This window comes from Drosophila teissieri, chromosome 3R, assembly GCF_016746235.2.
Source record: "Drosophila teissieri strain GT53w chromosome 3R, Prin_Dtei_1.1, whole genome shotgun sequence".
In the NCBI taxonomy this organism is placed as follows: domain Eukaryota; kingdom Metazoa; phylum Arthropoda; class Insecta; order Diptera; family Drosophilidae; genus Drosophila; species Drosophila teissieri.
In genome coordinates this window covers 6,472,969-6,496,093 of record NC_053032.1, presented here as the reverse complement: position 1 = coordinate 6,496,093, position 23,125 = coordinate 6,472,969, and the positions used below count along the sequence as shown (strand labels likewise).

At 44.3% G+C, this 23,125-nt stretch overlaps 7 protein-coding genes across 10 annotated transcripts; 3 read left to right on the top strand and 4 right to left on the bottom strand.

Moving 5' to 3' along the window:
• Positions 1–2,403: 2,403 nt before the first annotated feature.
• Positions 2,404–4,632, bottom strand: LOC122621944 (tubulin alpha-1 chain). The gene is made up of 2 exons (XM_043799978.1): positions 4,475–4,632; positions 2,404–4,008 (listed from the first exon to the last, which is right to left on the bottom strand). The coding sequence occupies exons 1-2, from the start codon at positions 4,475–4,477 to the stop codon at positions 2,659–2,661; spliced, it is 1,353 nt and encodes a 450-aa protein (XP_043655913.1). The 5' UTR covers positions 4,478–4,632; the 3' UTR covers positions 2,404–2,658.
• A 402-nt stretch (positions 4,633–5,034) lies between these two features.
• LOC122619760 (terminal uridylyltransferase Tailor) lies at positions 5,035–8,056 on the top strand. Its single transcript, XM_043796872.1, has 9 exons — positions 5,035–5,243; positions 5,600–5,719; positions 5,770–6,202; positions 6,496–6,720; positions 6,779–6,885; positions 6,941–7,076; positions 7,135–7,311; positions 7,366–7,567; positions 7,685–8,056. Exons 1-9 carry the CDS (start codon positions 5,145–5,147, stop codon positions 7,884–7,886), a joined length of 1,701 nt encoding a protein of 566 aa, XP_043652807.1. The 5' UTR covers positions 5,035–5,144; the 3' UTR covers positions 7,887–8,056.
• Positions 8,052–9,112, bottom strand: LOC122619761 (dephospho-CoA kinase). Its single transcript, XM_043796873.1, has 3 exons — positions 8,901–9,112; positions 8,526–8,817; positions 8,052–8,468 (listed from the first exon to the last, which is right to left on the bottom strand). Exons 1-3 carry the CDS (start codon positions 9,010–9,012, stop codon positions 8,162–8,164), a joined length of 711 nt encoding a protein of 236 aa, XP_043652808.1. The 5' UTR covers positions 9,013–9,112; the 3' UTR covers positions 8,052–8,161.
• A 505-nt stretch (positions 9,113–9,617) lies between these two features.
• LOC122619097 (THO complex subunit 4) lies at positions 9,618–12,287 on the top strand. Its single transcript, XM_043795810.1, has 4 exons — positions 9,618–10,044; positions 10,540–10,741; positions 11,079–11,276; positions 11,759–12,287. The coding sequence occupies exons 1-4, from the start codon at positions 9,799–9,801 to the stop codon at positions 11,911–11,913; spliced, it is 801 nt and encodes a 266-aa protein (XP_043651745.1). The 5' UTR covers positions 9,618–9,798; the 3' UTR covers positions 11,914–12,287.
• Positions 12,288–12,364: 77 nt separating this feature from the next.
• On the bottom strand, positions 12,365–15,350 carry LOC122619098 (jupiter microtubule associated homolog 1). Of its 2 annotated transcripts, none has more exons than XM_043795811.1 (2): positions 15,194–15,350; positions 12,365–13,234 (listed from the first exon to the last, which is right to left on the bottom strand). In XM_043795811.1, exon 2 carries the CDS (start codon positions 13,212–13,214, stop codon positions 12,858–12,860), a length of 357 nt encoding a protein of 118 aa, XP_043651746.1. In that variant the 5' UTR covers positions 13,215–13,234; positions 15,194–15,350; the 3' UTR covers positions 12,365–12,857. The 2 variants fall into 2 exon arrangements, with proteins under 2 accessions (XP_043651746.1, XP_043651747.1); XM_043795812.1 differs by lacking the exon at positions 15,194–15,350 and adding an exon at positions 14,689–14,707.
• Positions 15,351–15,924: 574 nt separating this feature from the next.
• LOC122620426 (E3 UFM1-protein ligase 1 homolog) lies at positions 15,925–18,841 on the top strand. Its single transcript, XM_043797873.1, has 5 exons — positions 15,925–16,099; positions 16,158–17,158; positions 17,286–17,757; positions 17,834–18,492; positions 18,546–18,841. Exons 1-5 carry the CDS (start codon positions 16,020–16,022, stop codon positions 18,686–18,688), a joined length of 2,355 nt encoding a protein of 784 aa, XP_043653808.1. The 5' UTR covers positions 15,925–16,019; the 3' UTR covers positions 18,689–18,841.
• Positions 18,777–22,998, bottom strand: LOC122620425 (PAX3- and PAX7-binding protein 1). 3 transcript variants are annotated; one of them, XM_043797870.1, is made up of 9 exons: positions 22,680–22,998; positions 22,323–22,624; positions 21,482–21,722; positions 21,242–21,424; positions 20,492–21,145; positions 19,834–20,382; positions 19,585–19,777; positions 19,199–19,522; positions 18,777–19,142 (listed from the first exon to the last, which is right to left on the bottom strand). In XM_043797870.1, exons 1-9 carry the CDS (start codon positions 22,897–22,899, stop codon positions 19,091–19,093), a joined length of 2,718 nt encoding a protein of 905 aa, XP_043653805.1. In that variant the 5' UTR covers positions 22,900–22,998; the 3' UTR covers positions 18,777–19,090. The 3 variants fall into 3 exon arrangements, with proteins under 3 accessions (XP_043653805.1, XP_043653806.1, XP_043653807.1); XM_043797871.1 differs by lacking the exon at positions 22,680–22,998 and having other exon boundaries at positions 22,318–22,450; XM_043797872.1 differs by lacking the exons at positions 18,777–19,142; positions 19,199–19,522; positions 19,585–19,777; ... (1 more) ...; positions 20,492–21,145; positions 21,242–21,424 and having other exon boundaries at positions 21,590–21,722; positions 22,318–22,624.
• Between the last annotated feature and the right edge of the window lie 127 nt (positions 22,999–23,125).

Genomic DNA, 23,125 nt, shown 5'->3' with positions numbered 1-23,125 from the left:
GAACATGATTTACAACAATTTTTTTTTAACGTAACGTGACATAAATTTGAAATATAGCGTGCCGTGTGCTTGACTGAGAACTATTCGTGCATACTGTATACTGTATCCAAATAACATCTCTACAAGTGTATGTTTTTGTTTTGATTTGAAAACCATTCCGCAATGGATTTGCTGAGATGATTGGAGATGCTGAGGAAGCAGTCCAACCCTGCCCAAACTACCATTTGAAGATATTTCGCACAATTACGTAACCAATTAACACGAAATCAACGGATATCTGAGAATGCAACTTGTGTTGAAGACTGTGATTTTAATTTGCTACGTTGGTGAATGCCTGTTACCACTGCTCTATAAAAGCAGTTGCAAGGTATTTGCCTCTCCAGCCAGTATTGGATTTGCCTTAAAAATAGTTTTTGTTAAGTGTATTTTGTGTTTAAACTCTTTTAATTATAATGCCCATAGGACAAAAATATATTGGAAGCATTTCTGCATACATTTGTAAAGCACCCCAAGCGATGAAATATTCCTTATCTCCAACATAGAAAATACGAGTTTTTTGTTTTAGTTTTAATGAAAGTAAATATGCATTAAAAAGCAATTACATCTAAAAATATCTATAAACCCATTCTGTTTTTAAGTATTGAAAAAATAGGTACATATTCCTGTAACCAGGCAACTCTAGTGTAAAATAGGTTGGCAGCCCAAAATATGCATGTCAAACAAATGTAGAATGAATTTTTACAAATGGAATAGTGGCATGTGTAATAAACAACTCTGGGAGGTCTCTACCCCTTAAGTTAATCCTAGTAAAGGTTGACCAACAAAATCTAAATCCTATTGAATGCAATTCTTATTACTTCTGTTTCTAAAAAGACCTTCTGAACTAAAGGAATTCAAATGTGTACTGAATTGTTATTGGTTTTGATTTTGTACACTGAAGCAGATTTGCCAGTACATTTGTTTCTCTATTCCCGAACTTTACTTTTTTTATAAAACATTTCGGCTAAAGGCATTCAGCCGTGAATGAGAGCTTAATTGTGGGCCATCGCCTAATCCGCCCACATCTGTCTGAACAAATATCTGTGAGCCGGTTTCGAAGTGTCGTCATTATAAAAATGCGTTGGCTTGACACCATCCATGTACAAATATAGTCATATCGCCATAGCAAATCTGTGTTTGCAGCTGGCGCTGATTTCACGAAGCCAACTGTTTTCATTTATAGCTGAAAAAGCGTGTTTTAATGCTGAAACTATTTTAAACTAGTCTTAAACGTCTTCTATTGGGTAAACTATTTTTTCAACCTACTTAACAGCTAAGATAGTCACCTTTCTTTGCATTTTGGTACTAAATGACGTCAGACATAACCTCAATGTTGGCGCCGGTCTCTGCCGGTAAATGCAAATCGACACGTATATGTACATATGTGTGTATGCACATTCATACATGAAATGTGTGCTTTTTTGTTTTTCCTACCAATGCAGTAAATGTATTTAGATACATACGAACACATTTTGTGGGCACATCTGCCTCCTGTGCTGCATTTCCTGCGCGTTTACCTGGCTATTTTTGGAAATTCGATAGCAGCTGCCTCCTCGGTCTGTTTCTTGAAAATTCCGCATTGGGCGCAAACGGAGAAGGCGGCTTACATATGTACATATGATATACATACATACACGTACAACACAACAACCAGCCGGTTTGCCTAGGCTTCAATTTCATTTTAGGAAATCAACCCCCCATAAAAGTACTTATACATCATGCACAAAGTACATACATACATAATATGTACAAGCACGGTCACTTAAATATGTACATATGTTTGTACTTAGCTCTGGACTGATTGCAAAATTCGGAAGTTCGCTGAAGCTAAGGCTTCATTTCTTTTCCTAATTATGTCAGATATTTCGGGCTTACATACTTACTTCAGGCAACGAAAATGATTAATACATACATATGTATGTAAATGAATTGTGGAATCATTCCTGTGTTGCTATTATTTCGACATCCACCATAGTGACATATATATACAGAAACAATATTGTAAGTGTGTAAACTCGCATGCTTGTCGGCAGTTAGGAAATGAAGTCATCATTTCGCTGAGCTGGCAACGATTATGCTGTGGCCCCGAAAGGAATGACTCATCGTAACACAGGATCGATACCAGCAAGTGGAAAGTCTAGTGCATGCCACACTGCCTCCTACAGCGTGCTACACTTGCCACAAGCAGCAGGCGGAAAAGCGCAGCAGCGGCCCGAATCGGGGAAAATAGAAAGCGCTAATTATAAACCAAGTGAACGGCAGCTCTGCTTTCCCGCAGTCAAAACCGGGTCCAATGACCCCTTTCTTTCATTCCGAAATGTATGATCGCTGGAAAAGGAGAAGGCAAAGATAAACGAACAGGGGTTTTCTTTTAGCTGACAACACTGAATCTGGCCGATTTTATTCTTGTACACAACTTATCGCCAAGTTAGCTTGGCTTTTCTGTTATACGTGTCTTTGTGGATAAAATACTATCTGGTTTTTCTTACAATCTTCGTTTTCATACGCTTTACAGTGTTGCAGTGAATTTTTTGTTGCGATTGGAAGCGTAAACACTGATTTCGACGGTTTCCCCGCCCACCAATGACGCTCCCATCGAGCGTTGGAGTGGCGGCACGCTTAGTACTCCTCAGCACCCTCGCCCTCGCCGTCACCAGAGTCCATGCCGACCTCCTCGTAGTCCTTCTCGAGGGCAGCAAGATCCTCACGAGCCTCTGAGAACTCTCCCTCCTCCATACCCTCACCGACGTACCAGTGAACGAAGGCACGCTTGGCGTACATCAGATCGAACTTGTGGTCCAGACGGGCCCAGGCCTCGGCAATAGCCGTGGTGTTGGACAACATGCACACAGCACGCTGCACCTTGGCCAAATCTCCTCCAGGCACCACGGTGGGTGGCTGGTAGTTGATGCCGACCTTGAAGCCAGTGGGGCACCAGTCGACGAATTGAATGGTGCGCTTGGTCTTGATGGTGGCAATAGCGGCATTAACGTCCTTGGGCACCACATCACCGCGGTACAGCATGCAGCAGGCCATGTACTTGCCGTGACGAGGATCGCACTTTACCATCTGGTTAGCTGGCTCAAAGCAGGCGTTGGTGATCTCAGCCACCGACAGCTGCTCGTGGTAGGCCTTCTCGGCGGAGATGACGGGGGCGTAGGTCACCAGAGGGAAGTGAATACGTGGGTAGGGCACCAAGTTGGTCTGGAACTCGGTCAGATCCACGTTAAGGGCACCATCGAATCGCAGAGAGGCGGTAATCGATGACACGATCTGGCCAATCAGACGGTTCAGGTTGGTGTACGTGGGGCGCTCAATGTCCAGGTTGCGGCGGCAGATGTCGTAGATAGCCTCGTTATCGACCATGAAGGCGCAGTCGGAGTGCTCCAGGGTGGTGTGGGTGGTCAGGATAGAGTTGTAGGGCTCGACCACGGCAGTGGACACCTGGGGTGCTGGGTAGATGGCGAACTCCAGCTTGGACTTCTTGCCGTAGTCCACAGAGAGACGCTCCATCAGCAGCGAGGTGAAGCCAGAGCCGGTACCTCCACCGAACGAGTGGAAGATGAGGAAGCCCTGCAGACCGGTGCACTGATCGGCTAGCTTACGGATCCTGTCCAGAACCAGATCGACGATCTCCTTGCCGATGGTGTAGTGGCCACGGGCGTAGTTGTTGGCCGCGTCCTCCTTACCGGTGATCAGTTGCTCGGGGTGGAACAGCTGACGGTAGGTTCCGGTACGGACCTCATCGACCACAGTGGGCTCCAGATCCACAAACACGGCGCGGGGCACGTGCTTGCCAGCTCCAGTCTCGCTGAAGAAGGTGTTGAAGGAGTCATCACCTCCGCCCACGGTCTTGTCAGAGGGCATCTGACCATCAGGCTGGATGCCGTGCTCCAAGCAGTACAGCTCCCAGCAGGCGTTTCCAATCTGGACACCAGCCTGGCCAACATGGATAGAGATACATTCACGCTGTGGAGGAGAAAGGGAAAATTGATGATTAGTGCCACGCCCCGAGAAAATCGATAATTGCAGAGCCGCACCCAACTTAAGCCGGCCCTAGGTGCGAGTGAGACAGATAGTTATATGGTATACATATTTTTTTTTTGCTCTACTTCGTCGACGCCGAAATTTAATTTTCGCCATTTTTTTTTTTTTTGTTATTCCATCCATACAAAACTATACAACTATACAAAATTTAGCAGGCACTAATATTTCTGGCTTCTCTTCCCAATTTTTCAGTTTTTTTTCCCCTTAGGTTTTAAAAGCGTTTTCTCTTTGAGAACAATAAAATAAGCCATGACATCATCACTTTTCGAGAAAAACGCAGGCCGGCCGCCATTTTGACAAAAAGCTGCACAGCGTTCGCCCAATGAATTTGGGCTACACTAATTTCTTCTATACATTATTTCAATATATTTTTTTTTGAATTACTTACCATATTGAGTTTTAATGGAGGTGTTTCACACGCGACAAGGAAAATTCACAAAAATGTGTAGAGCTACGATTTCGAGGTCTGACTCAGAGAGCGTATACGTTCGAACTGCCGGCTATGAGGCTTGACAAACGTAAAACGGATATGAAATCTCGGACGCCGGCTGCTTTATATAGGCGCTGGAGCTAGAGAGGGCAAACTGTCGACTTAAATGCCGCATAACCGATAACTGGCAAGGAAGAGGCGATGACACTTGGTCACTCTGACTTTTGTTGCAGCGTTTTTGCACTAGCTAGGACTCGAATCGGGGCAAGTAACTTTGCTATCTTAATCGGTAGGCATAACCGGTTGCTAAAGTTGGTCAGTTTTAATACTAATTTTGGCCCATATTTTATAAAAGTGGTTTTAAAATAAATACGAATTGTTCTTGATTCAATAAAGTTAAGTAAATCATTATATATCGGATTCTACAACAAATAAATGAAGTTTTAAGGAAATGCCAGTCGGGAGATTTTGAATTTCTTCTCGTTCGGTGGGTGTGCTTAAATAACCTACTTATGGTCACTCTAATCGCAGGCCGCAATTTACGTGTTTCCATCTTAACGCTGTATTTAACGCACGCAAGCTTACAGCCGTAATAATTTGAAAGGAAAGGCTCAAAGTATTTGGCACCATGCGAATTGAACCTGGGGATTCGTTTTGGCTGGAAAAGGAGGTGTTTTCCAGCGCAGAAAGGCAGTACTTTGAGACGGTCAGTCGGCGGAAAACCAGTGTGAGTAAAAGCTGACCTTCGATGGCGATTTCACAAGCAGCGTTCAAGTGGCGTGAACTACTTCCCGTAAATCCCTGAGCGCTCTGATATAAATTATTATATGGGGCCGTGATCCGAGCGTCAAAGGCACACACATTTCCGTAAACATATCCGCATCGCGGTATGATTTTGTCGCTTATAAGACACTCACACCCATACTCATACGCAAGCACAACCAGCCGGCGAACTTTGAAGTAGTTGGCAACCTAACAAAATTCAGCTGACTTGATATTTCGAATCAACATTTATTGGCAGTCAAACAAAGGCGGCAAACAGTCCAGTTGCAGAGAAGCTCACGCATTCAGTTCACCTTTCAGCTTCCTGACCCCACCGCCCCGAAAGAACCCGTCTGCGCGCCCAACATAGCCGCCCCGGCAAAGAAGGCCAAAAAGAAAAATAAGACGATGGCCGAGAAGGAGCCAAACAAACTGCTTTACGTGAGTACATTGCAATGCCATTTCTGGACTAAAGCCCGCTGATCGTGCAGATGAATCCCCTTACCATGGAGGCAAACTTCTTTCTGGAAACCCTAAACGCAGTGAACCAGAAGGCCAATCCGCCTCAGCTGGATCCGCACCTGGCCAAGCTGCTGGAGCGTATTATGGTGGGCATCGAGAACTACATGGACAGGAATCCCACATACGTTATGCCTCAGGAAATGGCCGCACCGGGTGAGGGCGTGGCCTTTGTTCAGCCCAAGGACCTGCAGACAATTAAGCGCACATTCAACTGTAGTGCCTGCTGTAACCGGCTTGTGGGCACCACCATCGCGAAGGCTGTGGCCCACCTTTCGGAACAGCATCCAAACCCCAATCCCAACAATCAGCTAATCCAACAGCAACCGGCGCATCAGACCAAACAGGAGAGAAAGCAGGCGCAAGTGAAGGCTCGTCAGCATATGACAGTGCAGCTGCCCAAGAGTAGGTCACCATTTCTTGTATACAAATATCTATAGTTCGGACCAGGCTTTTATTTCAAAGAAATCCCTTTTAAATTGGTTACTTTAAGCCAGCTTACAATGCAGAACTGCATTTTAAAGCTGGTGGTTCCAGAACATTAATTCAATGTGTGACCACATGTACATTTTGTCCACCGAATTGCTTGCATGAAAAGATTAGTTTGGTGTTTGATTAATCGTGCGCCAATAGGATTTCAATTTTCAAGCTCCCTTTAGAGCACAAGGTCTCATATAATATTAAATTGTTTGTTTCAGAGGCCAAGGCAATGATTGTGGGAGAGATCACGAATGTGTTCAAGGACAAATACCCAATAGCGGACAAGCTAAAGGTGATTCCCGAGTACGACATTATCGAACAGGACCTGTGCAAGCTTTTGTCGCCGGGCTTTCCCAAACAACCACTGCGAGTCTACAAGTTTGGCTCCCGCATCACCGGCATCGGAAATCGGTCCTCCGACCTGGACGTCTTTGTTGACATCGGTAAGTTAAGTTCCTGAATCCAGTTCCTCCTAATTTCTCATGGCTTTTGGATTGGCAGGCAACACATTTCACACGTTCGAGCATCGAGCTTCCAATGCTACCATCGCCAAGCTGCGGGCTATGAGGAAGTTCTTCTGCGTCAGCGACGATTGGCGCCTTATTAATGTAAGGAGTGCCTTAAAATATAAATTTGTAAATAACAGTGTACTTTTCTGTACAGTTCATTGAACAGGCTCGCGTGCCCATCATCAAGACCTGCCATTTGCCCACAGGCATCGAGTGCGACATTTGCCTGAACAGCTTGGGCTTTTGCAATACAAATCTGCTCAAATACATATTCGAGTCACAACCACTGAGTAAGCAGAAACGCCCGAACAAAGTCCACGTAATCTTTTTGGTTTCGCTTCCATGCAGCTCAATATATGTGCATATATGTAAAGAACTGGCTGGAGCGATGCAAGCTTACTGAACAAATATCGACGTACAGCATTACACTGATGGTGATTTACTTCCTGCAGCTCCAGGCCCTGCTGCCTCCCATCGCCATGCTGCAGATGGAGGAACCAGCCAATCAGGGCGTACTTGTAGGACGTAAGTACTTAGTTGTCTTTTTAGGGGATTTACCAAGTTAGTTGTCTCTTTCAGCGTGGGTTGTCAACTTTGCACAAAAGTCGTTTAGCGAGCTCGGACTGCAGCAATTACAGGCGACTGTCCCCGTTGTAAAGGGCTTCCTTCGAAACTTCTTTTTGTATTTTGCCAAGTTCGACTACGAGCATTTCTTAGTCTGCCCATATTTCGGTCAGCCGAATGTCGAGATCCAGAAGTTCGAGAAGATGCTGCATGCTAGGTGAGATTTTGAGTTTTAAATATCAAAAATTAATTTAAAGCCTTGAAGATATGTTTAAAAATATTTAAAATTAATTGATTGTATAGAAATGACAAAAAGCATTATCTCCGTTACTAGGTATTCAGCATATGTGTCGGAGAACCCTGACTGCTCGCTCCAGCTGAAAAAACCGATGGTGGTACAGGATCCCATACAACTTAACCACAATGTGACGAAAGCTGTGACCAAATTTGGACTGCAGACGTTTGTAGACTACTGCCTGCAGACGGCGGAGCTGCTTGAGGACCCTTCCACCAATTGGCGTCAGCGCAATACATAATCCAGAAAATCCCCCTGATCAAGCGGTTCCTCCATCCAATCTCAAGGCACCTTCGTCGTTGGTCTGTTAGCCATCTACCTTGTGAGCGCGGCATACCCATGTAGGTTTGTTCAGACTGTAAATTAAAGGCGGTTGGCACGTCTCGACAATATACAACACACAAAGTATAAGTGACTTTTGTATATTTCACTAACAAGCGTTTAAATTGTATAATTGGTTTGGTTTCATTTGCATTAACACGTAAAATAGCGTCGTATGGCACGCACAGAAACGGACTACATCTGCCAGGACTCGGGCAACCGATTGAACACCTTCAAAAGCATATATATTGTAAAGCCAACGATTAGGAATAGCCCCAGGAAGCTGATGCGGTTCAGCCAGTGCTGCTTGGAGTCTCTCATCAGGTTATAAATGCTCATGGCCGAGTTTTCCGCCTCCTCCACGGTTCCATTATTATCTATGACGAAGTGAGATTTTTCGCACTTCTTGTCCAGCGGCATTTGCGAATCGACGCGATGACGCGCTTCCGATTCGGATAGCTCATTGCGGGCTATTAATCGTTCCAGCTGCTTATCCGTGTCGCTGCAAAGAGGGGATAAAGTTGAGCCCAAGCATACTAAAGCTATAAACCCAGCCTACCAAGTTACACAGACGATCTTGTGTATGAAGTCCATCAGGACACCGGTTTCAAAGAGCAGTGGCAGATCCAAGACGATCCACGCGTGCCCCGAGACCAGCAGTTTGCACACCTGCCAAAAGATCTTGCGATGGATGGTTGGATGGGTTATCTTGTTTAGCTTTCCGCGAAGCTCTTTGTCCTCGAAAATCATCTTCCCCAGAACGGCGCGGTTGATCTCCTTGCTGGGCAGGAGGACCTCATCTCCAAAGACTTCCCGAATCTTCCGCCAGCACGGCTGACCTGGTTCCACAACTATGCGGATAAGTACAGGCAATTAGCGGAAATGGTCGTTAATTACGGGCACAAAGCGGATGTGCTCCACTTTCTGAACTCACTTTCCCTGGCGATTTTGTCGGCGTCAATGACTTGAATACCCTGGCGTTCGAACACTTTGCTGATGGTACTCTTTCCCGTGGCGATGCCACCAGTTATCGCCACAATAAACATTATTCAAATGCAGTTAAAATACTTTAATTCTATGGTAGGAATGTTTTTTATCGTATTGTTCGTTTTTTTTTAAGAACTGAATGTAGAGTGTGACCAAGTCATTCCCGTATAAATCCTTTGCTAAAATACTGAAACTCGCGGGCACAGTAGGTCATTTCGGCGAAACTGTTCTTCAAAATCATTTGTTATTATTTGTATTTATAAATGTTTAGTATATAAAATATATGTCCCGAAAAGGATTAGTTTCATACTTGTATATTAAGTTAATAAGAAGAACAAAACTGAAATGGGAATATCACTTCATATTTTTTTAATTCGTGTATTAAATTAAGATGTGACTTCAAAAATCAAAATCCAATATTCTTTCTTGGACGTGTATTACTCCAAAATACTCATGCTTCAAACGAACATCGTCGTTTTTTATAGCAATATATTTAAAAATCGTTCAAAACATTTTCAAAAGTGTATATTCCTCAATTTGTGCATATATCTGAAACATACTAATGAAATATTTTTCCGTATTTACCCTATTTCGCCGTTCCATTTTGGATGCCAGCTGGTCGTCGCTACCTTGACGTACACCGTTACTTAACACTTTTTTTTCCCAGAACCAAGATGGCGATTGTGTAGTTCTTCGTGCGTCGTTTTTGCAGAGTTTTGTGAAATTCCACGCGCTCCCTCAGAAAAAAACATTTTTTACACGTCCTTCGGTAGCAAGCAGAGAGCAAACCTTTCCACATACTTCAAAAGATCTCCAAGTAGTCAGAAACGCACGAAGTAAACAAGATGGTGGACAAAATTGAAATGAGCCTTGACGACATCATCAAGTCCACTCGCTCGCAAAAAAAGCCGCAAGCCGCCCGAGGCGGACCAGGTGGCGCCCGAAAGCCGGGCGGCCAGCAGCGTTCTGCCAGTAATGCCCGCCGTGGCGGCGCCAGTGCCGGCGGGTCGCCCAGGAAGCCAGGAAGCGCGCTCAAAGGTCCGCGAGGAGGGGTGGCCGGCGGAGCCGTTCAGAAGGCCAAGTTCCCACGGGTAATTCATTGCGTTTCAATGGTCAAACGGAGCAGCCGGAGCAGACCATCCCCGTGCTCAGTTTACCAGGACAGAGTACCCAAGCAAGTGTCTTGCGGCCCATGACCCGCACAACAGTGCTTGGACGCGACGCAGACTCAGATTCAAAATCAAAATGGCCACCATGCGCCTTCCAACGGAGGGAACAAATCTTCGAGCCCGAGCAAAGCCTTATGTTCAAGTTCCTTTAATTCCGTTTTAACAGAATACCAAACAGACGACACCTGTGTCTTAACTAACTTTCCCCCACGTCTCACGCTTCACGTTTTCCACGTGAACCCTACCCAGTTAACAAGCATTTCTAGTGTCTCCGCTCAATATGGCTGTCCTCTTGGGGCTAGGATACGATGCAACTGCTACTGCAAAGGCTACTCCCGCCACATACATATAGTTGATACGCCCAGCGTTCGAAGAAATACCCATCTACCTTCTACCTAATACTACCCCCACCTCTAGGGCGATGTGAACAGCGCTTGGAAGCACGATATGTATGACGGACCAAAGAGGGGAGCCGTAGGTGGAGGATCCGGGCCCACCCGTCTCATCGTCGGCAACCTGGACTACGGCGTATCCAACACGGACATTAAGGAGCTCTTCAACGACTTTGGGCCGATGAAGAAGGCAGCAGTGCACTACGATCGTTCTGGTCGCTCGTTGGGTAAGTTTTATTACTTCTCCAACTACATGTCGCTAAGTGAAAAGTTTCGATGCTGTTCATAAAATGGCGTCATTAAGGTTAAAGAACAAACATACCAAATAATATATATACATTTCGATTGATAGCAGATCTTATTATTCGAAGACACAGCGGTTTTTATTTGTTAAAATAAAACTTAAGGAAATTGATTTTTGCTGTAACTTGCAAACCATATTAGGTCGCAGTATAAACTTTATTATGAGACCAAGCTAATTTGAATTCTTTTAGAGTTAACCAAAGCATAACCTTACTATTCAAACCATTGCAATGTATTATAATTATTCCTTTTTCTTTGCAGGCACCGCTGACGTGATTTTTGAACGTCGCGCCGACGCCCTGAAGGCCATTAAGCAGTACCATGGCGTGCCTTTGGACGGACGCCCTATGACCATTCAGCTGGCCGTCTCAGACGTGGCCGTGTTGACCCGTCCTGTAGCCGCTACCGATGTCAAGCGTCGCGTTGGTGGTGCTGCATCAGCTCCATTCAAGCGTGGTGGTGCGTATCCAAATATTTTAGCAGGGACCCTGAATAATGCCCATATTTGTTATTTTTACCTCAAACATCGTTCATTAAAAAACCATTTCAGATCAATTTTGGATCTATGCACTCCCACAAAGATTTTTAAATGCTTATTTATTTCGATAATAACCTATTTCTTAGGTTTCAATTTTATTACTGGATTTATTTCTTTTTTAAATGAATGGAGAAAATACTTTATTTTCTTAAGTGAGTCATGCTATCTTAATACAAGATATTTTTTTGCGATGTTTTGGAAAGAGTTTCTGTAATTATTCAATCTTTTGGTTCGATTCAGTACGATATTAGTTGGGTAAAATACGTTAGGAGTTCAGTTTTACATCTGAAAGCTCAACTTCAATCAACGGTTTGCATTGGAACCAATAATGAATATGATTACGGTCCCTGACGGTATACCCTTACTCCAATCCTTACACTTCCATTCCGAACTGTTTTTTTAGGTGGCCAAGCTGGTGGATCGTCGCGTCGTGGCTTCAAACGTCCTGTCGGAGGCAAGCCGGCGGCAGGCGGCCAACGACGGGAGCGCAAGGCACCACCCACTGCAGAGGAGCTGGACGCCGAACTGGACTCGTACATCAACGACATGAAGATCTAAATAGTCAATAGTCTGAATTAGTCTTACAAGAACACAAGAGAAACACAATCCCTAGTTTTAAGCCTACCATATGGACACCCCCGCTTGGTACATAAATGCATCCGGATCGACAACGCCGCGCAGGAGCAGATCTAAATATTGTTCACTTTAAGAACATCAGACATCAAAACCTAAATCCCACTTGCGCATGTATCCACTAATTGTTAATTTTGTCAACGCAGCGGATGTTGGGATAAGTCAACTAACTGAAATACATTTGATGCTGTATTTATTATATATAGAAATACGCTTTACAAAGTTCGACGATTAATTAATGGACACTTGTAATTCTAAACTGAAGTGTAATAAATACTAGAATTAATTTCGTGACCAAATCGAATTGTCTTTACTGACTCAACAGGCTAGGAGTATTCAGAATCTCCACAAACTTGCACAAATAAAAGAGCCATAATTTATAATTAAATGTTTTATTTGGAGTAATACATCGATGGTTATTATGGTATTCGTTTGGACAAATTGTACAGACTATAAGAAGTTTCGCTTGGACACTTTAAGTACAAATGCTAAATTAGGCTTAGTAGGTGGTAGATTTTATAAAAGTCAATCCATATCATCCATATTTGTGGGGCGGAATCACGATTTACTTAATTTCAACAATTTCGTTAGACATGTTATACCTTTTACTTAGACAATAGAACAAATGTGGGACATGAAAATGAAACGACGAAAGGAAGAACGACTTGGAGTGCTGCTTTGCAAAATATAATCAGATTTCTTCTTCGGCTGATCAGCATGTTAATATAGGTAATGCGCCTCTAAATGTAGGTGTATACGTATGTTATAAGCGAGTTATATTTATAGGTTTATGATTCTTGTCGGTCTGAGGATGTGATGGTGAGTCATCAAATGCTTGTCAGCTGCTTCTGCATCCGGGCACACTCCCTCTACCAGAATCCGCCCGACGAGAACCCGCCGGGTGGAACTCGACCGCGAGCCTCTCCATTCGTGGCCGCTGGTTTGTTCACCGGCTCCTTGGGTTGGCTGGGTGGGGCGGACTTGGCCTCCTCCTTCTGGGTGGAGACCTCTTCGCGAATTTTCTCCACCACCTTATTGGGATCCGTGGAGCCCATGCAGTCGTTGAGGTTTGAGGAGTTCTGTTGGTTGTACTTGGCACGGGGGGCGGGAACGGCCACGTCGGGCTCCGAGAAGATATTGGTGTGTCCGCCGCCTGGGGGCTTAAGCACTCGGCTGGAGGGACGGGCACTGGTGGTCAGGCCGATTTTCAGCTCGGTGGATGTCATGCTGGTTGTGGTTTCAGTGGCTGCAATGTATAACAATGAAAAGTGAATCAGATGCGGTCGGAAATACGAGTGCCATAGACTACAAATGCAGTCACGCCATTTGCGGATGTGACGACCGTCATCCGACATGGCCTCACGGGAAACTCTTTGTGAAGTGGAGTGAAAACGAGACCTATTTGTTTGCCTTTCTGCCACCTTCTCGACGGTCACCATACACATAGAAACTCATTGGCACTTCCCCTTATTATTTTCTTTTTTAATTTTTAATTTTGCCGTTAACTGTAATTGGGCGTTTTGTGGCTGTCGCATTTTTATTGTTGTTTTCGGCATTGTTAATTTCTCTGTTTTTGTGTCAAGCCTTCGCACAATGGGCTCAAAAAGTGCGTTTGAGCACCTATTGACTCCAGTTTAAACTTTAAAGTCTGCGGTGATGATAAGAGCTAATAATCAGAGTGGAGAGCAATGCAATCATTTTCTAGTTTATTGACTAGATAATTAAAGCTAGTTATGAAGTTATCAACTTGTGGCTCATACATATGTACATATATATGTATTTACCGTCCTGCTTTATATACTTCCCATCTAGAAAGTACACTTCCGTGTATCCAAGATGCTAATAACAAAGTTAAGTCTCGTAATACTGCTTGGGAGGCTTCCCATTCATATTTATAAGTGTTTCGCCATCTATTTATGCCTCGATTATGACGAAAAGAGGTCGCCTTCCAAGCGATGACATCTGAGGCAAGTGCTGTAAAGCATTTGTAATGATGCGTCATCCACTGGGGAGGCACTTTCCGCCCAACTCCCGCTCAGGGTGTATCCCATTTGGGGTGGCTGTTGGCGACAACAACAAGCAGAGGCCACACACACTGACAATTTTGTTGGGACATGGGAAAACAAAGCAATGTGAATGACCGCACCGAGTCAAAGATCTCAAGATTAGACGGCTCACAAGCGATTCCGATTCCCATAGTAGGACGCTTTCAGCCTGGGCAAAAAACAATAGTACCGCAGTGCACAGCACAAAATGGTGGTCATTTTACATTTTCGACATCTACATACATATGTATATTTTAATATATTGAATCGGAGTGATATCTAACATTTCATTTACAAGACCACAACACTGAAAAAATTTAATTTGTTTGTAAAAAATGAAGCGTAATATCGCATAAACGCAGTATTTTCTCTCTGTGCAGAAAGGCAATAACAGCGACTGATTGCCGTGTTCCCTTTCCAATGTACTTGTTGTTTTTGCTTCCCTAGGGCGATTGCCGGCTCTTACACACACATCTGCATGCATACGAAAACCACATTAACTGTGCTTTGTGTTGGTAGTAGTGCTGAAATTATGAGTAATGAGCAATCTGGATAAAACTCGAAATTGAGGGCATGCTGCCTCGCCGACTTGTTGACCAAGTGAATATGTATGGCCAAAACACATTAGACGCAAATCCAGTTTCGGTAGACCTACTTAAAATGTATCATCGATTAGACTTAAACGGCGATGCACACGGAAACTGGCCGACCAGAAAGCGAGGTAAACAAAAACCACTCCAAGAGCAGGCTACTGAGGTTCGGTTCAAACTGCTTTCGGCTAGTTTTCCGTACCGAGGTGCATGCAATAATCGCCCGACTAAAGCGAAACACACAAAACGCGACCAATATGGCCGCCAAAAAAAGAGAGGCAACCGGCAATTCCCCTATCGGGGACCAGAGCCCAAATCACCGAAGCAGAAACCGGGAATCTTCCACAGAGGACGTGTTATTTATAATGCATATGGCAGCTGTGCTAAATAAAATTGAAAAGCAGCTGCACATACACACACGCACACACAGACAGCGCTTGCGCTCGGTGTATAAAATTCCATGACACAAGAGAAAAGTGTTGGTCTGCGAAAATTATTGATTTATGCCACAGAGCCGCTGTCGGCCAAATATCTGTGGACCTAGCCTTTTGTCACCCAAGTCACGCTTACCTTGGAAAGACTCCGGAACGCGGCTTCACTCAAATCAGTGAGGCTATAAATTTGCGAATAAGATATGCGGAAAACGACGCGCACTTGCCAACGAACGTTGATTTCAAAAATGGTGTAGAGCGACCGCGGTAGAGAATTGGGATAATACCAAAAATGTGCTAACCGTTCGTAGGGGAAGTCTTTCAAGTCTGGTCACATTCCATTTTACAGCATCGTATTGGGTTATGTTAAGTATCTAGGTTTACGAACACGCCACCTATAAGAACGAATTCCTACTTTTGAATAAATTAATTCATTCAATTGGGTACTGCATTTATAAAAAAAACCTTGATTAACGATCAAAGACGACCGCGGCTATATCCTCCCTATTAATACTGATTGAGATTTATTATACAATCTGCTGACTGCATCATTATTATACTCTCTGCGAGGGTATTAAAACTCAAAAAGAGGAAGAGTGTTGACGAATTTAGACGATTGAAGTGCTTGGGTTACTCAACTACCACAAGCTTTAAATATATTAAATTTTTTAATATTTTTTGTTTTATATATATATTATTTATATATATATATTTTTTTTATTGATACTTCTTTCTAGGAACGTAGTAGAGTAACGGGTATCTAATAGTCGAGGAGATCGATGACAGACTCAAAACATTAGCCCAGTGTTCAACCGGTGCGTTGACTTAAACCAGTAACATTACTTTTTAGCGGTATGGTCACACTTCACTTTTGTTGACGTTTCATTTTAGGTTTTTCAGATTGCATCTGAGCAGAGTCTGTAATAATAATATCTGTATCTCTACTATCTCACCGAATCATAACAATGGGTAGTGGTGACTGGGATGAGATCAAGCGCTTGGCCGCCGACTTTCAAAAGGCGCAGCTCACGTCCATGCTGCAGAAGTAAGCTAAGCTTTCCTATTTTACTGCTTGAACGTGGTTACATTACCAATTTTTAAAGGCTCTCGGAGCGAAACTGCGTAGAGATTGTCACGCTACTGCTGGAGAAGCAAATGCTGGAAGTAGTGTTCACCAACGATGGCAAGGAGTACATCACGCCGGATCACCTGGAGCGCGAGATACAGGACGAGTTGTACGTGAACGGAGGTCGTGCCAACTTGGTGGAGGTCAGCAAAACCCTGAATGTGGATTTTTCACGAATCGAGGTCCTAGCCGAGCGAATAGCTGCGGAGAATCCAAGCGTACACCTGGTACTAGGACAGCTTATCGACGAGGATTACATCAGTCATATTGCCCAGGAGATTAACGAAAAGCTGGTTCTGCGGGGAGAGATTTCGATTTCGGAGTTGGCTTCCCAGTTCGATTTGCCGTCAGACTTCTTACAACACGACGTGGTCGAAAAGCATCTGGGTAAGATCATTAAGGGTCGCCAGGATGCCTCAAATCCGCGGGTGTTCTTTACTCAGGCCTACATCCAACGTTGCAAAGCGAAGATTCGGGGAGCCCTGGCAGCCATTACCAGGCCCATAAATGTGGCTGTGATTCTGCAGCAAATCGGTGTACAAGAGAAGATCTTCCACTCGCTGCTGGACGAAATTGCGCCAGCCGGTCAGGTGACCTCCAAGCTGGCCAATTCCCAATATGTGCCGCTCATCTATGCCAAGACGCAAGCCGACTGGGTGAACTCGTTCTACAAGCAGAACAGCTTCCTTGAGTACGACGCCATCCAAAAGCTGGGAATTTCGGATGCCAAGTCCTACATTCGCAAGCAGTTCCCTAACGAAGAGTTTCTCTTTCTCAAACGTGTGGCCCTTGGTGCTCGACTTGTAGAGCTCACGGTGGTCACGGCGCTTAATGAGTGCAGTGCCACCAAGCAGTATCTGGATCTAACCACCATACTTCCATCCAATCTGTCCGAGGAGGATATCGAGGAGGTATTCAGCACTATTATGGGACAAAAGCACAGTAATCCAAGCAACTTCGTGTATCTCGACAGCATCGGTACGTACTTGACTCTAGTTCGAGACCTAATATGTTTAATGTAATGTTATAAAGCTACTCACCCCTTGTGAGATACTCCTTTTTAATTTCATGAAAGGTCATATACATCAACAAATAATACTTTTAGTGTTTTCACAACCATACCTCGCACAATTGGTTCAGCCCTGTCAAGCGTTGGCAGAGTCTCAGGCAAAGGCGGCCGTCGATGGCGGTGTATACCAGCAGTACATTGTGGAGAAGACTCTAGCGCAGAAGGGAAGCGTGTCGACCCAAGAGCTAGAGGACGATGGCAAGGTGGATAAGCGCGACGAGCGGAGAAAAAAAGCGTCCTCTGGCAAAGCAGGAGGAGGAGCTCAAGGGCGTGAGACTAAGACCAAGTCCACAAAGAAGCATCAACGCGGAAAGGCGGCAGCTCATAACGACAGTGATGATGAGGACGATGTACAGCAAGGCTCTCGAGGCGGTGGTGCCGGAAACAAAAAGGCAGTGAAGCCATTGGAGCTGGTCAAGACAGCAGACATTGTTAAACTGATTACTGCGAGCCTAGAAGAGGAGGGACTGGAGCATTTGTCGAAACCCATTTCTGCGCTTTATACAAAGTACGTTTTATGAACAAAATATATCGAAACAAAAAGTGTGGTTCTAATTAAAGTTTTGGTAACCATTTTATTATAGCCAATTCAATCAGACGGCCCTGGCTCGTGCTCAGGAATTGTTCGAGGCTACACCGCAGACAAATCGCCGCCAGACACATGCTGCTATCCAGGATCGCATCAATACGTTTTTGATTGACATAAGGCTCTATGAAAAGGGCTTGAAGCTTTTTCCGCAGGACACGCAAACCCAGTTGGTTAAATACTTGTTGAAGTCATTGGGGAATGACATTTGCAACGAACTTTCCCTATACGTGGCAGGCGAGTGCAATCTGACTGTAAAAAATACCAACCTAAATGTGGACCAGCGTATTAAATTGGCTCAAGAATGCGAGGTTCAATACCGTGCCTCGTTACTTGAGCAAAACAAAGCGCTAAATAAGAGCATTGACGAATTTGAACTGGCCACGGAAACGGTTCTGAAAGCCTGCAGCATGATCATTAAAAAGGTGGACAAGAAAAAAGATCGCCTATTAATCGCAGACCACAAAAAGAAGCTGCAGAATCAGCTACTAGAGTGCCAAGAGCCGGCACTGCTGCTGCACCTGGCTGCATTGATTTTGTTCACCACGATCACTGGTAGTATTTTGCACGCGTCTGGAAAATTCGTTTCTGCCATCCTGCAGCACATTCGCGGCTCACTAAACGAGGAACAGAACGCTTTGTTGCTCCGGTATCACGGTCAGTTTTTGCATCCACGATTTACGTTTAACTTATTCCTAAATACATTTCAGATTTGGTCCTACAAGTTCTGCAGGCAACTCCTGATAGCAGTGAGTCGAAAATGGCCAACGAACATCTGCAGGCAATGCAGGTACAAGTTGTGGAGCTAGCCCAAAACTTTTCACGCGCATCGGTTTCTAAGGCTGATTGTTGATCCTTCTATTTCAATCTTCCTTCCCAAAGCCATTAATTGCGTCTATGTAAATTTGTTCTGGTCTGCAATAGATTTAGCAATTGTTAAATTTTCATAATTTTTAAATGGTTTTTATTACTGCTTTGCATGAAAATACAAAACGATGAGCCTAGATTTATCACTTTCGAGGGTTTTTGTTTTTGGAAAAACGATTTAAAATTGATTATGTTGGAAGGGCTGTTTTCTATTTAGTATGGTAAGCTCAAGCTTGGATTTAATAAATCTCCTACGGAGCAATTTATATACATGGTTTTAAGATTTTCTTACAAGACCGATAGAAGTTGTGCATTTCATGATTTTTACAACGAATATTTGATTGTTAGGAACGATGTGAGCGGTCACTGTAATGTTTGTCCCTGCACTTTATAAACTATGTAGTCTTTGAAGTATTTGCTTGGCTTTATCGCTGGATTGCCTGCAGAAAAAGGAAATAATAGATGTAATCTTTAAAAACAACGTTTCATTACTTACATAAAGATTGGATTGCTTGCATCACAGCTCTCTATTGTTTGCTTAATATACCCTATAAAAAGCTCCAAGTTCTTGATGGTCTCGCTATTGGGCAACAACCAGACTGTAGGCAGGGTATTTACAATGATGTAAGCTTTGTTTATGGCATCGTTTGGCGTGCAGACTCGCATAGCTAACAACAGGTAACGATTTAGAAGCGCTCCAATCGCCAGCTCGCGCAGTAGCTTATCAGCCAGGATGCCCTGCCAGCTTAGGAAATTGCGAAACAGCTTTAGACCACTGCAAAACTGTCTCTGAAAAAACGACGTTTTTGCCTCTTGCACTCTGAAGTTAATAAAAGGGAAAATGAAAACAGTGATCTATATTTTGAAAGAGTAACTGCTTACTGCTTTGGGAAAATGGGTATAAAGACATCGTTTTCTAGGGCCAACCGCATGCGTTCCATGATGGATTCAAACAGTTTGTTAAGCTGCTTATTTGTGCCGCTCAAGGGAAACTCGCGACCTAATCGATTAATGAAACCAACCAATCTCAGGGTCTGTGTGGTAGACAATGGGTCCCAGCATTCCGTGACCAGAGCTAAAAAATATATTAATTTATTACCCCGCAACTTTTTTTTAATGTGTAGGACTCACCAGTCACCTTAGGAAGCACAATTTTCTCAATCAGCGCCGGCACCAGATTGATATCCGGATCGTTCTTGAGCTGCTCCACAGTTTCATCTGCCTGAGACGCATAAAGCATGCATGCCTGATACCATCGCATATTTTCTATATCCGCGTACTCATCCAGCAATGGCGACCAAAGAACAAGTTCGTGGCGCACCAGCGGAGCCAAGAGTTTCGGAAGGCACAGGCTAACAAATGCGTCCTGGTATGATGACATGTCAGTCTTTCGCCAGGCAAAAAACTTTATTAGTATTAGCTCGATCTTGCTAAAGTCATCAGTAACGTCTTCAAAGGCAATCGCCGACAGGGATTCTATCTGCGCCATTGAAGCCACACTCAGTTCCTGCTGTTGATCGGCAATCTCATCGTCGCTCGACATGCCATCCAGGTGAGAAGAAAGCAGATCATTACGCTCGCGCTCGCATCGGCGACGTGTCCTTCGACCCTCCCTTTCCGCTGCACGGCGAACTTGTTCTTCATATTCAGGTGTTCGGCGGGAGCCAGCTGGTACAGGTTCTGAAAACAGAAGATTAAAGATTACCATATAGTTACAGTTTCTATGCAGAACTATTTCCCAATATGCATTTTATCGTATAATCGAACTATTTCCCTAGAATTCTCATACTTGCTGATTCCGCGATTTCTTTGGCCTGATCACGGACATCCTGCCTCCGTCTGTTTACCAAATAACGTTGGTTTTTGCCATACTGTTGCAGTGCACGTTTTTCCAGGTCGTATATCACTGGTGCTTTTTCAGAGAGACAGTCTACAAGGTCATTCACATAGCATTTTATTTCTTGGTAAAACTTGTACTTTGCTGCCGCTGTCGGTGCGTTCTGCTGGCACTTCAACTGCTGGAGCTTTAATGCCTTTAGTTCTGTACTAATCCTAGCCATACTGGCGCTGTGATCAGCCGAACGTTCTTTGAGTTCGCTAAGGCGCGATTGAATGGCGGCTAAGATCTCCTGAGGCGTTCGCAAAGCTGTTGCCTTGGTCTTCTCCTTTTTGCTTTTGACGGTTGATCGAACTGCTGCTGCTAAGTTGGTGCGGTCAAGGGCATTCTTAGCATATGCCTGCTCCAGCAAAGTGAACGTTGACTGCACCACTGATGAATCTCCGTCGTCCATGCCGGTTCCGACGCCCACCGTGGCAGGCTTGATCATAAAACGGGATAGCACGGATTCATGCTGAGAATGGACCAATTGGGCTGCCGTAACACCTTTGCGGATCTGCTGGTTCTCCCACTCGTTCATCTCCCGATCGGAATCTCCGTCGGTGGCTGCAGGGGAGTGAGCAAAGGTTAAAAATTGTCTAAAAACTTCACCTGTAATTAGCCTAGCTCTGGCCGCAAATCGGACTTGGTCCCTCTACATACAATCATTCTCGACAGCATAAAACTGCTCGCGTCGCTCTTCACGCTCTTTACGTCCCGTAATATCGTTCATGTCCATCCGTTCTTCGTCATCCGACTGATCGCCCTCAACATCTTCGCACGGTAGGCGGCTGCTTAGCTTGGTCGGCTCCTTGGGCTCCTCAACAGGTATGTAGTCGCCTGCACCTGGAATTTAAGACAAGGCGTAAGTCATTGCTATGGTGGGAACGTCGCTTATCTTACCCTGTTCTCTAGCCCTTTGCCGACGTTTTCGGGCAGCGTGTATCATTGCTGCATCCGGAATGGAACCACTTTCGAGCATCTGCTTTAGATGTTCTGGCTTGGAGAAGCGGTGGCGCGTTTTGTCATGGCCACCATCCTCGGATTGCTGGTCGTCTTCGTCGCTCATGTCCTCCCGTCCAGCGCAGAGGGCAGCTCTACCGTTCAGAATTGCCTCGGGAGTTTCAGATTTCTTTACCACTAGCTGGGGACAAGGAATAAGATTTATGTTATTGTTATTTAGGGCGAGGCATGGTATTCATCCTCCTTATTTGGAAGGGAAGACATGCGACTATCAATGGTGGGAAAATAACTAGGTATATGACTACGTAAGCAATGGTTTTGATTTTTGGTAATTCAAAACATATATCAATGAATGCTACAAAATATTTAATTAGTTTTCCTCTGGTCAGGTTCAAGTTTTATGCGTCAATATAATATTAAAGAAATAATGAGTTAGAATGTTCTGTTATACATTTTTTAATTAGTGGTCATAGTTACAGAAAGTGCAGTACTTAAAGAATGCCTTAAAATTCCAAATTCTAAGTTAAGCAATGGTTGGATCGCAGATCCTGGACACTTCCTATCACTGACCTAAAACGCCAAGTGAATCAACGTCTAAACTACGAGTATTTATAAATGGCATTTAAGGACCAGAAAATCCAACAAATTTTTAATTACACATACATATAAACTCATTCAACCCAATATTTTCTGATAATTGCTCTACGATAATTTAATTTCTGATGTTAAAATTTTGTTAAACGGTATTATTGTAGAAGAAATTGAATAATAATAACCTTACCACAAAGTCGTCTGTGCGTATTTCGGTTTGGATCATATTATTATCACTTTTTTTACTTTTACTCTGATCGCTGGCACTTTTATATCTGCCAGAATTGGCAGGATTCGAGTTGGAATTCGGGGGACCCGATGATGGGCCACCGGATGACTCTAAATGCTGTGTACTACCATTTTCGCCCCCGGGAAGTCCGCTGTTTTCCGCCCGTTCCTCCCGCTTCTTCTTGCGGCGTTCCTTGTCCAGCATGCGCATCACTTTCTTGCTGTGCGACGACTTTCGCACCTGAAAGACCTCGCCGTCGTCCTCTGGAAAGGGATATGGAATTTTAAATCCTGATTCGTATGTCCCGGCATCACTCACCGTCATCTGCGAAGCTGAGCAGCGCCTTTGGTTTGCTGTTGTCCTCCTGCAGCTTTATGGCCTTTCGGCTCTTCTCTTTCTCCCTCTTGCCGGAAATTATGGGAGGCGGAGGCGCCTCCATTTCGGCGTCCGGATCCAAGGATGCACCGTCCTCCTCTTCGTCAGCGATGCTGGAGAACACTCGTCGCTGAATTTTCTTCGGTTTGCGGAATAGCGACATTTTCCACGATGTTGTTATTTGTTGTGTGAGATTTGTTTAATCAATGAAAACTCGGAAGAAAAGCAAATTTTCACAAGATCTCTTCTTCTTGCTGTCGTACTGTAATAGAGATGGAAATTGTTCGATATCGTCTTCGTGTCCACGTGAGTCACGAGCAGGGGTGCAGCGTCAATACTTATGTGGCCTTCCTAGCACTTACAAAACTTCTCTGTATGTGAAAATTTAA